At 38.1% G+C, this 15,051-nt stretch overlaps 1 protein-coding gene across 1 annotated transcript in view; it reads left to right on the top strand.

Moving 5' to 3' along the window:
- LOC308705542 (GTPase IMAP family member 9-like) overlaps window positions 1–11,927 on the top strand; it is a 61,380-nt gene extending 49,453 nt beyond the window's left edge. The window contains exon 3 of the mRNA XM_081390587.1: window positions 10,722–11,927. Coding sequence (XP_081246713.1) covers window positions 10,722–11,560 — 839 coding nt within the window. The 3' untranslated portion in view covers window positions 11,561–11,927. The remainder of the gene's footprint in view (window positions 1–10,721) is intronic.
- The last annotated feature ends 3,124 nt before the right edge of the window (window positions 11,928–15,051 follow it).

Raw genomic sequence — 15,051 nt, forward strand, 5'->3', positions numbered from 1 at the left:
ATGCTATGATCTTTTCTAAGGTTTTCTTTAGTTTAAATACTCAATTTACCTAACCTTTGTTTTCCAGAAAATTCTCTTGACTCATCACAAGTTGTTCTCATCTTTAGCCACCACCATATCTTATAATGGTCCTTTGTCATTTCTAATGATCTACAGGAGTCAGAATTGACACATTAGTTCAACATCAAAACAATCTCTGCGTTTTCCTTGCCCATCAGGCCACTAAAATTACAAAAGTTTTTGTTACTGTCTCCACAACAGATAATTAGATTAGTTCAATGGTCTCTGCTGGCTCTTGAAAGCCCATTCAGATCAGCTCTTAAAGCAACAACATGGAACTTTTCCTCTGCGGTCGCCCTACAGGTTGGAAGCGGAATTGTCCATTACCGCTGTCGTAAAATGATTTACGGTTACTGTATATGAAGCATGCAGGTTTTTTTTCATATGGGCAATGATAATATTATTAATCTTCCCCCTTTCATAATTTATACATGTTTAGTAGACTAAACATTTTAACTCAAACATTTACGATTTGCATGTCGATTGCAATGCTCAAATCTGAACGAGAATGATAGCGATAGCATCCTAACCATCTAAAACTACCATGTTAGTGTTTACTAGCTACCAGATTGATAATTCGCTCATCTACTAGCTGATTCATGAAGATAAATAAATGGAGGACCAGATAGTTTCCATAACGTAGCCAGGCAGACAACAGATTAGAAAAACTAAAGATAGTATGCAAGCAATTTACAGTTTCTTACTAGTTCAACAGCATGACGGCCAAGTCAGCATCGGTCTGGTAACACTCCTCCTCCATAAGCTAACGCCAGCGAGCAAACGCTCGACCCATATTGATCCTCGTCCTGCCTTTCAGTTTATCACTCTCCCTTTTCCTCTTTCGACTCTACTCCGACAAAACCTTGGACTTCTTACGTTTCGCTGCTGCTTCAGCCATGACGAAAACAGACGTACGAAAACAAACGCGCTGGTTGGCCACATTTGAGGAAGTGGTGGGCAAAGTGACGTATGCCGTAAAGCAGTCGAATTTTGTAGTTCTTTTTGAGCGCTGGTTACTACCCGCACCCCGAAGTTACATAGTGCCAGTAAAAGCGATACAGACCCCGTCAGGCTCTGGCAGACGTCTCATTCAACCTATTGTAAGTCGATGTACTATCACAAGGGTCTTGGAAATATATTATGAAGGTTGAAAAGTTACATGTTGTTGCTTTAAGCAATAATTTTCTTTTCTTCAGGGTGTTGTTCCCTGGTATAGTTGCAGACACTTGATACAATGAAGCCATACAATGAATGCTGTTTTTGGTGAGTGGTAAAGGGGTCTCACATTTTTCTGGGTCAGACTGCCGTAACTTCTCACAGCTCATCTCGCCTCTCAATGATCTGCTGATGCTGGTGGCCACTCAGTCAATCAGCGCCACTCTCATACCCATCTCACATAAAACACCTCCATCAGGAGATGCCCAGTGTTTGTGGCGTGACTTCCCCTGTCTTAGGTTGCCCTCTGGCCAAAGAGGATCTTACCCGTCCCTGGGGTAATCACTTTGTGCACACTGGTAACCGCTCTTCCCCATAACAGAATCTGTGACCGTTTTCTTCAATATAATCTGTTGTTTTCTGGAGCCTAGGAAAGGCACATTCAAGAGTCACACAGAGCCATTTGGACCTAATAGTGTTCACAGGGAGGTTAATAACAACAGTATTTAATCACTTAAATTCATTAATCATCTTAAATGTAGCAACCTAGCTGCTTAGATTATAGTCAGTGAATTTAGATCACAACCGTACATTCAGTGTACTGTTACTTCTGTAGCCGGAGCCATCGGCCCTGTTTCATGGGGGAGGCTAATATCAGACAAAGAAGTGGTCCTAAAATAAACTAGTCAAAAATGTCACTTCTATCATTTAAGGTCTGCATTATTATTTTAAAGACTTCTTTTAAATCATTCAGTTTTATTTATAAAACATTTACAAATTCTCCTCTAAATTTGTCAAATCTGAACTGCCTGTAGCATGATTTGTTTTAGCTTTTCCATATCTATGATTTTCAACTGAAACACTGTGCTTTACACAGGCTCAGACAACAGCTTTCAGCTGACATTGAATGAGAGAGAGACTCTTGAGGCATTCAGGACTGGTACACTGCATTCTCATAAACTTTTAACTTAAGACTTTATCTACCATCTTTTTTTAACTGTAGCCCATCTTAAAGGTGGTATCAGCAATTTCAGGCCCAAACATAAATGATCACATTCATCTAATATTTCGCTAGCTGCACGCCCCATAAGCATGCTGTCAAAAAACCGCGTCTCTCTAGGTAGCCTAGGCTCTGAGATCTGCACACAAAAACAGTTGGTATCAACATCACTCAAAACCAAAATAAATAGTGTTCCAACCAATCACCGACAGGGGCGGGTGTTGTGAGGTTTTGCGCTCGTGCACGGCTGCCTATGACGGCTGCACGCGAAAACCTCACAACACCCGCCCCTGTCGATGATTGGTTGGAACACTATTTGTTTGGGTTTTGAGTGTTTGGCTAAAACGGGTGAAAACAACTGTTTTTGTGTGCAGATCTCAGAGCCTAGGCTACCTAGAGAGACGCGGTTTTTTGACAGCATGCTTATGGTGCGTGCAGCTAGCGAAATATTAGATGAATGTGATCATTTATGTTTGGGCCTGAAATCGCTGATACCACCTTTAAGGTATCTTTTCCATAAATTACATGTATTGTAATTTAGACATTACAAATTTCCACTCAGAACTCTGTTGCACTGAAACTGTGGCAGTTTCAGTCACAGCACTTGCCAGATTTAGATAAGCAAATTGTTTCAGCAAATCACAAGCTTATCTTTTAAAATCAACATTAACAAGCTTTTGTTTAATCAAATGCCTTTTTTTACACATTTTACATTTAGCAACTGTTAATCCTGTAACACTGCTTCTGTTTATTTTATCTTAAAGAAATAATAATAATTATTCTAGTTCTTAATAATGTTTAAAATTTCATTTCAATTTTAGTTGTCAGGTTTTCAATTGCCATAATTTAATACCCGACTTCAATGTTTTCTCTAGGAGTTTATCAATCTGCTTCTATGATTCATACTAACTTTTGAGGCTGCGCTCTCTGCTTGTGATACATTTTTTTTGATTATCATTATAAATCATTTGTTAGATTCGTCTCTCTATATCATCTAAAACCTTATCAAAGCGTTTTATCTGTAATTTTACGTCAACCGGTACTTTTTATAGTTCTTTCCTTTCAAAAGGAATTCCTTACACTTAAATCATTCAATCTTCTTACAACTTTCAAAAGTTCCATCTATCAACTTTCTTTTCTCCCTCATTTACATTTACAGTCATACAGTGGGCATTTACAGTCACTGAATGACCCCGCTGACCGCAATAAAACACTCTCTGTTATTCTGCCTACAGTCTTATCACTCTGATCTTTCTAACATCTCCACCCTACAGGTGGGACTTACTCAGTTTTTCTAAAACAGGTGGGACTTACAGTCCCAGTTGCAAATTCAATTACAATAGCCAAATCATAATCTTCATCATATTAACAGTGATCTACTTTCTAACCCATATTAACACAGACTTTTCTTTAAATTTGTGTCATTTTGGCACTTTCTTTGTTTGGAGCCAGTTAAGTTATTGTTTATCTTTCCAATCACAATCAAACTTTTATAAAACATAATCTGCAAATCTCTTCAGAGCTGAGCAGAGCTGCTTACAGCATTTGCTCTCTTTTATCTCACTATTTATCAGGACTGTTCAGTTACTCTTCATACAGTATTAAAACTTTAACGTGTCATTAATTTCATCAACACTGGTTTTAAAAGCTTATTCTTCTATCAAATGGTTAGTTTGCAGATTCAACTTAAATCACAAGATTGTATTATAATTATTCAGTCCCACTTATCTCTACTGTTTCACAGAAACCACAAGATTCCCTAAATCTTCTCAGTCTCTAAATTACACAGACAGCTATCCTAGATGCTTGCACCTTCAACTCTTGTTACAAAAATATGGCAATCTATTCTTAAATACCCTTGTTTTCATAACATTAATGCAATAAAGCACATTCACATCATTATTATTGGCAGAACATTCATTTTCATAAGCGACACGGAAAATCTAAATATTCTAAACGGGTTTCACAAAGTTTCTGAATAACTTTAGTCACACGTGTCTAGGGAAATTATCTCCAACCCATAATTTTCTTTGTAAAACAATATATTTTCCTTAAATGGCTTAATATCCACAAAATATCCAATCTTTGGACATTTCTAATTTGGTATTATCATCAACAACACTGATTACAAAACAAGTATACATTTAACATCCAGAAGCCATAGAATTTTTCCTTATTCTGCTTGATCAAACTTTTCATACTGCAATCCAACAATTCACTGTTTGTAATTTCCATCAGGAAAAAACATTCTATTTTTTCCTACATGCCAGTTCCTTCTACATTTATTTTCGTTTTCTTCTATCTTCTTCTTCAGTTCAACAAACTACTGTCTATTCACAGTTTTACACTCATGAACAAACTACAACAACCTCTTTGTTAAACAATTATCCGTTTCCCAAATTCTTGCATGCATTTCTGGCCGTAATTTTTCCATTTGACCGAAAACTGGTGTATAAAATTATCTGGTTTAGGCCTACTGTTAGATGACCCCATATTGGCTGAATCTCCTATCTTGGATTTTACTTTTGACGCGCGTCTTACTAATCTGTCAAACGTCTTCAACAGATCCGACTTTTTAACCCAAAATCGGACAGGTTTTAGCAAATATGCTTCCTGTAATTACGATTTTACTCAAAATCTTTCCGTGAGCACTTTCTAGCGCTCGATTAATTCTCTAATTAATCAGGTGTGGCTCTTCCGTCCATTTGTACAAGACTTCCTCAGGTTACAGAGATTTTGAGTAAACCTAATTAATCAGGTGTGGCTCTTCCGTCCACGTGTGGCTCTTCCATCCACTTACGAGCTAGTTTTCGGCATCCATCGAAAAACCTTCTCTGCCCGTCAAGTCAAGTCATCTTCATTTATATAGCGCCTTTAACAATGTAGATTGTTTCAAAGCAGCTTTACAGATATAAACGTATAATTTATGGTAACAGAGATTGTTTTGGCTTTATAGCGGCTCTTTAGTAAAGTTATTTTCCAGCTAAGGTTAGTTATGATTGATTCGCTTCCGTCGGAACAATCATTTGTTATTAAATTAGGGGCCGCTAAGACGACACCATTCTCTCTACACAGACTTTAACCTGTGAGAAACGCTGACGCGTTCACATGCACATTAAGAATTGGTTCTATAGTTATGTGCGTTTGAATGTACGCAGGTTTGTAATTCCCTACAAACCAAGCCTAAACAACTAATTTTGATACAGAATTTTATTTTATTTTATCAATTCGGGTTAGATACGCGAATTGAGTTTCCCGGCAACGCTTTATCTGTAGAGTGGTAAAGGGATCCTCCATAGGGAGAGACTAGTTGGCACTTCAGCACTGCGTTGTCATCGGGTCCAGGCGAAGGTCCTTCATCAGATCTGGATACGGCCTGGATCCGGCAGGCTGCGGGAAAACCTTGGGATAAACAAAGACACTAAAATTAGCGTAGATGCCATTCTTCTTATGATGTAACGAGTACATCAGGATTTATGGGAAGTGTTCCAGCTGACCTAATCTATGCAGCCTAACATTGAATTATAGAAGTCTATAATGTATTATGTGAAAGCTAGGTCAAAGAGATGTGTTTTTAATCTGGCTTTGAACTGACAGAGTGTGTCTGCTTCCCGGACAATGGTAGGAAGGCTGTTCCAAAGTTTTGGTGCTAAATAGGAGAAGGATCTACCGCCAGCAGTCGAATTTGATATTCTAGGTATTATCAACTGGCCGGAATTTTGAGATCGCAATAGACATAAAGGACTATAATGCGTTAAGAGCTCGCTCAAGTACTGCGGAGCTAAACCATTTAGTGCTTTGTAAGTGATCAGCAATATTTTAAAATTGATGCGATGTTTAATAGGGAGCCAGTGCAGTTTTGACAGAACCGGGCTAATATGGTCATACTTCCTGGTTCTGGTAAGAACTCGAGCTGCTGCGTTTTGAACTAGCTGTAGTTTGTTTATTAAGCATGCCCGTACCAAAGAGATAGTTCCAGCCACTATGGTTCACCTACAGTCATATCAGATTACACCACACAAAATAAAATAATTTAACTGTCTCTTACCCGAGATGCTTTTACTGCCACCGAGTTCTTTCTGATTCCAGTGATGTTTCTCCCTGGCCCTGATAGCAGCTTTGGCTCTTCTCTCTTAAATTCAGCGAGGTAAGATCAAAGCCTGGTGCTTTGAGATGATCAGTTCGTCAAATCCGCTGTCAGGACCAGAAGAAAACCTCAAGGAATCCCACTTCTGACACCAATTTGTTGAGGCAAAAACAATAACTAACAAAACCGCATCAGGCATAAGATACATCAGGATTCAAATTGTCCTTAAAAGATATTTATTCTTGCAAGAATGTTCCCAGTCCATCCACAGTCCAGCTGCAGGCGGAGTGAGACCCAGATTAGAGGTTGGCCAGCTTCTTTATAGTGTTCTTTTCAAAGCTATCTCCTGTCACCCACCCCAAACACAAGGAACAAAAGGGACCCCTCTTGACCCCTCCCCAGCATGGGAATTCTCTCACCTCTGAAGTCCCACACACACACACCCTGCAGCTGTATCAACATCACAAAACTCAAAATACAGCAAAAGAACGCATGGCATTCTTTTGTTAAATCATTGAAAATAAATGATATAAAGGAAAGATTCATTTTTTCACAACACCGCACTATTAGCAACTGGCTTCATCCCAACTGGAGCCTGGGGAAGCCACCCGAGGCTCACAGAAGACAAGCCATTAATAAAAAAAAAAAAACAGAAAAGGAACAGACTTAACTTAACAAGGGCTGGAACACCTGAACCAGGCTCGCTCTTATAACATATAGTCCTAGGACAACTTGTGCTTATGGACAGTAATCATGTTAGACTGATAAGACCGGACACCGTCGGGTCCGAAACGGCTGCGGTGAGGATGTGCAGCATCTCAGCGTCTGAGTTAGTCCTGGTAGCAGTAGCACTAGCACCTGACTGTGAGAGGAGGGCGGAGTCAGCTGAGCCCGACCACTCTTCCTCAGACGCAGCAATGGAGAGGCTGTCGTTGCGTTCTTCGTCCGATCCGCCAAAGGAGACGAGACTCGCTGCTTGAAGAGAGGGGCGCTGGTCTGCCTGAGTATACAGGACCGGAGAAGGAGACTGTGATGGGGAAAACGAGGAATGCGGGGGCGTGGCCGGCGTGGGCTAGCTTATTTCCATCTGTTGGGACTGCCGTTGGCTGCGGCGATTCTTCTCCCGCGGCTGAAATAGTGCGGGAAAAGGAAGAGCAGGAGGAGCGGTGTCGCCGTCTTTAAAGAGAGCTAACCGCATCCGCAGCACCGAGATAGGCAAACTCTCGCAATGAGAGCAGCTCCCGGCAGAGAGTGCAGCTTCAGCTTCACACTCTGTGTGCCCGTCCGCCTCGTGCAGAAGGGATCCGCACGAGGTGCATGAAGAGCGAGGCTTTTGTAACAACACTCACGCATTTGCTCTTTTAGAAAAACTGAGTGTCACAGCAGCGAGCACACAGTTAGCAAAAAAAGGATATAGCGTATTCGCCGGATGGCTACAGGAGAACGGCGTCAGAAGAGAAGCGGCTTCTAGGTGAGTGAAGAAAGTGCTGTCCGCTGCATGCAAGGCTCGTTCTAGCCTTGTTTCCACGGCGAAGGCTTCAGATGAGGCGGAGACGTGAAATGTCGCTGAAGGAAATCAAATCAGATTTTATGGCGAAATAATGGGCTTTGTGCGTCAGAGGCGCTTCATCATAGGGTGTGCAGTTTCCGCAGCACAGCCAACGGGAAAGCTAGACGCTCTGCTGTGTTCGCTGCACTGCGTTTTAAATATAGACTTCAATATTTCTCGAGGAAGGGAGTTGCGTATTAGCTACACAATACGAAGTGACCGTTCTCGAAAGGGGACTGAATATATATAAAAAAAAAAACTCTAACTAAAGTTATGGAACTAGACTAACAACAAAAAATGTAGAAAGAAAAATCTTCAGTGTACAAGACGCTATAACTAACCTATACTAACTAAACAGACAAAAGCATACATAATTAGCACCACTCCTAACACATTTCTGTGTGTCTAATACATTTCATAGAAACTACGTGTGCAACCCCCAGACATCGATCAGTCTCTCAGACTGGTCTCTCCAACCTTACAGAATGTGCATACTCTTTCCCAACCCAGAGTCTCTCGACTGTTGCCATTGAAGTTAGAGGCATTCATAAACTGCACAGCGACAAGTGATGGCGCGATTCTAAACCTGAAGCAGTATTTGAGCTCTAGATAAGGTGTCAGCAATAATATTTCCTGTACCCTTTTTATGCTTTATGATTAAGTTATAATTTTGCACAATCAACGACCAACGCATAAGACGTTGATTGTGATTGTACATTCTGGACAAGAACACTAACGGATTGTGATCAGTGTACACAGTAACAGGTAGAACAGAACCCACATAAACCTCAAAGAATTGAAAAAGACAAAGTACACAGACAGACACGCATATGCAGCAACATAGGCAAGAAACAAAATTACGTATAATGGTGTACGTAACATGCGGCAATGCATGCTCGAAGCCACCATAATATAAAACTCATGGCTCCCAGCATGCATTGCGACATGAAGCTGTCACCATTGTTGAGATTAATATGCTGATTTTTTATGTCTGTGTGTGTCTAAAGGTTTTTTCACCCACAATGCATTTAAAATTCAGAATTCAGAATGTCTGACATGTGACAAGAGAATACAGCTGGTGAAAATAATCAATTTGAAAGCAAATAACCACTTTTGATCAGTGACAAGACTAGTGAATCATTCTACTTTACAATGATGAAAACTATATCACCTGATTATTATTACCTTTATTTAACCAGAATAAAACTCATTGAGATTAAAAATCTCTTTTCCAAGAGTGTCCTGGCCAAGACAGGCAGCAGCACAATTAACAAGGTTACAGACATAAAAGCATATAACATATAACATCAACATATAACAACTTGTACAAGTAATAAATAATTATAAAGTCATAAGAAATCAGAATTTCACATATTGTCGCAAGCGATAAACAACAGCAAGGATCGTCCGTCATAACTGGGTCAGTCATAACATCTACAGCCAGTTTGTGTAGCTTCCATGTTGTTTAAAAGTAATTTAAAATCAACCAATGAAACTGGCTCCTTAAGATTCAGGACATTTTGCAGCTGATTCCAAGTGCAGGGAGCCGCATACTTAAACGCCCCTTTTCCCAGTTCCTGATCATCTATGTTCCTGGCTTCGTTTACAACAAATTAATGTGTTTAGATAAACACTGTTACAAAGACCACAAACTGACATAAAAAGCCAAGAGTCAAACTAAAGGAAACACTATTCACCATAATGGTGACAAAACATGTTCAATAAAACCTCAACATCTAAACCTCTGTTAATTCTCAATAATTATTAACTGGTTAATAATAAGTGAAGCTGGTAATGCTGTTTGTGGAGTTGTTTAATCCTCCTCTGCTGAGACCATAGAGATTTAATGTCTACTTTTATCTTCAGATGATTGCATCCCAGCCCAGATCCCAGCCGAGGAATAAGAGTCTTATCTAGACAAACATTTATATACTTTTTAACCACAAATGCTCACCATTATAATTGTCCCTCCCTCAGCCGCTGTATTAGAAACACCCTTAAAGCAGCTTTAACTAGTTTTTTTTTTATTATTTGATGCAAATGTAATATAATACATAGTATAGTGTTATAAATGTACATTTTTAATGAAAATATTAAATCTTTGCAGGTTTTACGATGCTGATGACTGTTAAAAAACATCATCAGAGTCTGTGATAAGCATCCATTTAGGAAAGAAGAAATATGGGACAAAACATTTTTTCATAATAAGTCAGGACACTAATCATAGGTCTGAATTACGGAACTGTCCCAGGGAAAATCGGACATCTAAACACCCTAGTGTTGGGACAATGATAGACTGAGCATTTATTTATATTAATTAAACTGCAAACTTTTTTTGCATGCCTGAAACTTAAGTATTTATTTTTAATGTACTAAACAATATTTAATAGACTTCATTGCAATACAGTTACTTCTTTTAAAAAAAATCAACATGCATCATATATCAATGTTTCTTGGTCTTCTCCTGGACTGAAGCAACGGCTCTACTCTTCAGCACAATGGTGACATAATACTCAGACAACAGAAACCCTTTAAATCCCAACAGAACATTAAACACGAACAGATCAGAGAAGAGTTAAACAACAAAAACATCATTACAAGCTTCACTTATTACTAATCAGATTGACTTTATTTCTGTCAGATATAGATTTTATTGACAATTAACAGAGGTTTATGGCAAATACACCAAGAGAAATGCTTGGGATAATCTGTTGGGTGTTTATTGATGAACTCATAATCATCTTTGAGATTTAGGGTGCTAATTCAAAAGTGTGTTAGTTCATTAAATGCATTTTTAATATTGTAGGACAAAAACACATCCCATATGAACAAATCCTATTTGAAATATAATGATTGTTGTTGATTTGCAGCATCTGAGGAAGTAAGGATCATTCTGATGGGTAAGACTGGAGTAGGGAAGAGTGCGACAGGAAACACCATCCTGGGACAGGAAGCGTTTCATTCAGAAATTTCCCCTAAAGAGGTTACAACAGAGTCCAGTAAACAATCTGCTCAGCAAGGAGGAAGAATAATCTCTGTGATTGACATGCCAGGGTTTTGTGGAGGAATGACTGCAGAAGACATGAAGACTCAGATACAGCATTGTGTTGACCTGTCAGTTCCTGGTCCTCATGCGTTTCTGCTGGTGATCAATCTGGGTGTGAGATATACAGCGGAGGAGGTGAACGCGGTCGAACTGATTCAGAAGAACTTTGGAGAAGATGCTGTGCGCTACACCATCATTGTCTTCACTCACAGCGATCAGCTGAAAGGTAAACCTTTGCAAAATTATGTAGGAGAATGTCAGCATCTAAGGGCTCTTACTGACAGCTGTGGTGGCAGATATCACGCATTCAACAATGAAGACATGGAGAACCGCACTCAGGTCACTGAACTGATGGAGAAGATTGACAGAATGATTGCGGAAAATGGAGGAAACAACTACACTAATGAAATGTTTGAAGAAGCTCAGAAAATTATTAAAAGAAAAGAGATGAAAGAAAAGGCAGTGGATATTGCATTAGGAGTTGGAACAGCTGTAGGAACAGGAGCAGCAATAGCAGGAGGTGTAGTCTTGGGAGTAACAGAGGCCGTGCTCATACCTGCAGTTGTTCTTGCAGCTGGTGCTGCAACTGGAGTGGGAATGGGTGTGAATCTTGTTGTGAAGAAGGTCAAGGACTACAGAGAGAAAAAAAAAAAAAACAATTAGCCCAAAAATAGCAACCTCTTTTCAACTTGTAATTATACCCAGATCTATATTACTTTCAGCTATTGTTAATCTGTTGTTTTTGCTTCTTAAACTGGGACATAGTATGTGCTTTTTGTTTTTAATTTTAAGCTTTTTATGTTAAAGGGGAATCATTTATTACTTTTTGTTTCATTCTTTTAGTTTAAGTCTGAACATATCTTCAACACAAATGTGGGTATACTATTTCCAGCTATTGTATTATTTGACTTCTTGTTCATTATGAATTGTTATGAGCATAGCCTATAGCAAATGATTGTGCTTCAACGTTACTTTCCTGTGTTTTTGTAATTAATAAAGAGGCATTTCAACTCTGAATTTATACACATCTAAAAGGGATAGTGTTTTTAACCTTGCTCCTGCACATTGTGTATGTCTCCCTCATCTAACACACTGATTCAACTCATCAGCTCATTAGTAGAGACTACAAGACCTGAAGTGGGTTTCAGATAAGGTAATGTGCAAAATGTACAGTGCTGGCTGGGGTTTTACCTGGGTTATCTCATTTTAGGCGCCGACTAATGCCCCAAATCTGAGGCAAATCGGTGCTCGTTCACGTGAGTGACAATCAGACAGAATTTTTAAAGATTAATTATTAAATTATCAAAGACGTGAACTGAGAGATTCAACGATGAGTCGCCGATGCCGTGAGATATTTGGCATGCTAAATATCTGGACCTGTCAGCGATTCAAAATCCTGCTGTGTGAAATGTGTTGACCTACAGCCAATGAGAGAGCAAGGGCTTTCGCACCGGAGGAACCTTTTCATAGTTCCTAGAATTAATGGCGGAAATTCACGGATTTTGGCGCGTTCGATTTCAGTTCTAGGAACTCCTTATGGAGGAACTAATTTAGCTAATAACTAATCTAACCCTAACCCTCCTACCCTAGAGTCGGTCTAAACCAGCGCTGTAGGAACTATCCTCATAGGAACATTGGTGGGAACATTATATAGATTCAACATTATATAATACAGGTTATTATAATCAAAATTGTCAATGATGTTGAAATTTCGATTAGATCACTAATTGAATTATTTCTGAAAAAAAAAATTCTGTTTTATTATTTCTATCAAGTCAAGTTTTGTCCACAGTTTCCATGTAGGCCAGATGAAATGAACACTGCTCAGTCTCCACACTAATTGGAGTTAATGAGATAATTAAGTGATTAATTGAGTGATGATGATTGAGCATTATTGAAGACACCTGATGATAACAAGCAGAATCACTGAAGAAAAGAGAAATATAATACTTCCAGCTTTTTAACTGAATTCAACTGAAGATAAAAAAACAATGCCTTTACCGTCTCCATGTAATCAGTGTTTGCTTTAGTTGGGCTCTTGACTTTTTAGCATTAGTTTTGCTCTGGCTGCTTTAACTGTGTGTCTCTGATACGTGATTGTTATGGCAAAAACATGTAAGAGAAACTCTGATCAGATGATGTTGGTCACTTTTTAGTGATGATATAGTTATGTAGTGGCATGGTTCACTGATATCAGTCTATTCTCTGATTAAATTGTTCAATATTAGTTGATTAATTATCATGCCAATAATACTACAGAAATTCCTGCAGTGCTTTGATACTCTGAAAGATGAAGTCATTATGCAGAATTTTTTTTAACTGGATCATGTAGACTCACACAGACATCATAATCAGCGTATTAATCACAACAATGGTGACAAACAACACATTATTCAGATCAACTCTCCTAAAAAAACACAGCACAAAATATTTTCTGTATAATGAATGTATAAAACTCAGAACACCAGATGCCACAATATCACACACTACTGTAAATCATGCAGAATTAACTGTTAATATACTTAGATATAAGTGATATCAGTGAATCAGTCCCCTACATGATGACAGTATCAACAATATCATTTTTTGCCATAACAAACATGTAGAAAAACAGTTCAGAAGTCAGAAGTAACTTTAGTACTTCTAGTAGAAGTAAGTAGTGTTTTACACATACAAGGAATTTGCTTTGGTCAAAAGGTGCTACACGTAAACAAAACATACAGTTGACATAAATAAAATATAAAATATAAAAATATACAAATATGTAAGGGACAATACGAATACAATATGGAATGGACAATAATATAAAAAATATACAACAACAACAAGAATTAAAAATTCTCTTCACTGCCACAATGTGCAATGAGCCAAGTTATACATAATATAAAATAAGATAATAATTACATGTGCAAAGACATTTGTATAATTTGCAAGGGAAGAAGTGTCAGTGGGGGAGCCGGGCTTGTTAATGAGGCTAAATTCATCTAAATTAAATTCATGGCAATTCAAAGAAATTCCACACAGTCACAACAGAAAGAATGTGTTGAGTCTCACATACATTCAGTGTTAGGGAGGTTACTTTGGAAATGTTATTGCTTACTGTTATTAGTTACCCATTATAAATGTGGTTTGGATTACTTTATTTGGATAACTTTATCAATGCAAAGCAATTTCGTTTTAAGTTGATTAGTAACTGATTGAATTAAACATTTTACCTCAGTAATACAACTAAATACAATTACATCATTTTGTAATTTAATAACAGAAATTTCATTTCATGTAACTATTTACTCCTCAACCATGCATACATTTTGTTCTAAAATAGATATTGATCAAATTCTTGAAATAAATTACCCCCTTAATGTTGTTTAATTAGTTTTGTTTTTAACATTGCTTTTAACATTCATTGCTGGAGAAAAACATATCCTTTTAATGTAATCTGTACAAGTAGTTGAAACTAATACCATTTATAATGCAATCATATCTGACATATACTGTAAAGCTTCTTTGTTAAACACTTCACTTAAAATATGTATATGAATTTCTTTGAATTTTTATTGAATTGCAATTCTGCTTCCTTTTATTCAAATTCGAATTGTAATTCTAGATCCTGTTTTTGACATCAATTCAAATTCAGTTCAAATTCAATAATTGAATTGGAATTAAGGAGTCATTCTCAATTCAATTCTGAATTGTGCACAAGCCTGACTAGAACATTCCACTAGACCAGTGTCCTCAACTCTGGACCTTGAGATCCACTTTCTTGCAGAGTTTAGCTCCAACCCTAATCAAATAGCTAAATCCCCAGTTAAATCAACACTGCGTAGAGTACATATTGTCCCAATCTACAGTGTTAAAGTAACACTGATGCAGTGTTAAGTTAATGAGATAATTAAGTGATTAATTAAGGGATAATTAAGCTTGAATGATGAACACATGCTGTTAACAAGCAGGATCACGGGAGAATAGAGAAAAACTGTGACTTTAGCCACAGCCTTAGGGACTGTTTACACAATACTGTTTTTAACCAAAAGCGTAAAACTTTTTATGCGTTCTGGCCGTTCGTTTACACGACAACGGCGCTTTGGGTGCCTGAAAAAGCAAAGTTTTAATAACGAGTTTCACAGTGCAAGTTTTTGATAATGGTCTCCATG

The sequence above is a fragment of the Scardinius erythrophthalmus genome, assembly GCF_964197995.2.
Source record: "Scardinius erythrophthalmus genome assembly, chromosome: 17".
Classification (NCBI taxonomy): domain Eukaryota; kingdom Metazoa; phylum Chordata; class Actinopteri; order Cypriniformes; family Leuciscidae; genus Scardinius; species Scardinius erythrophthalmus.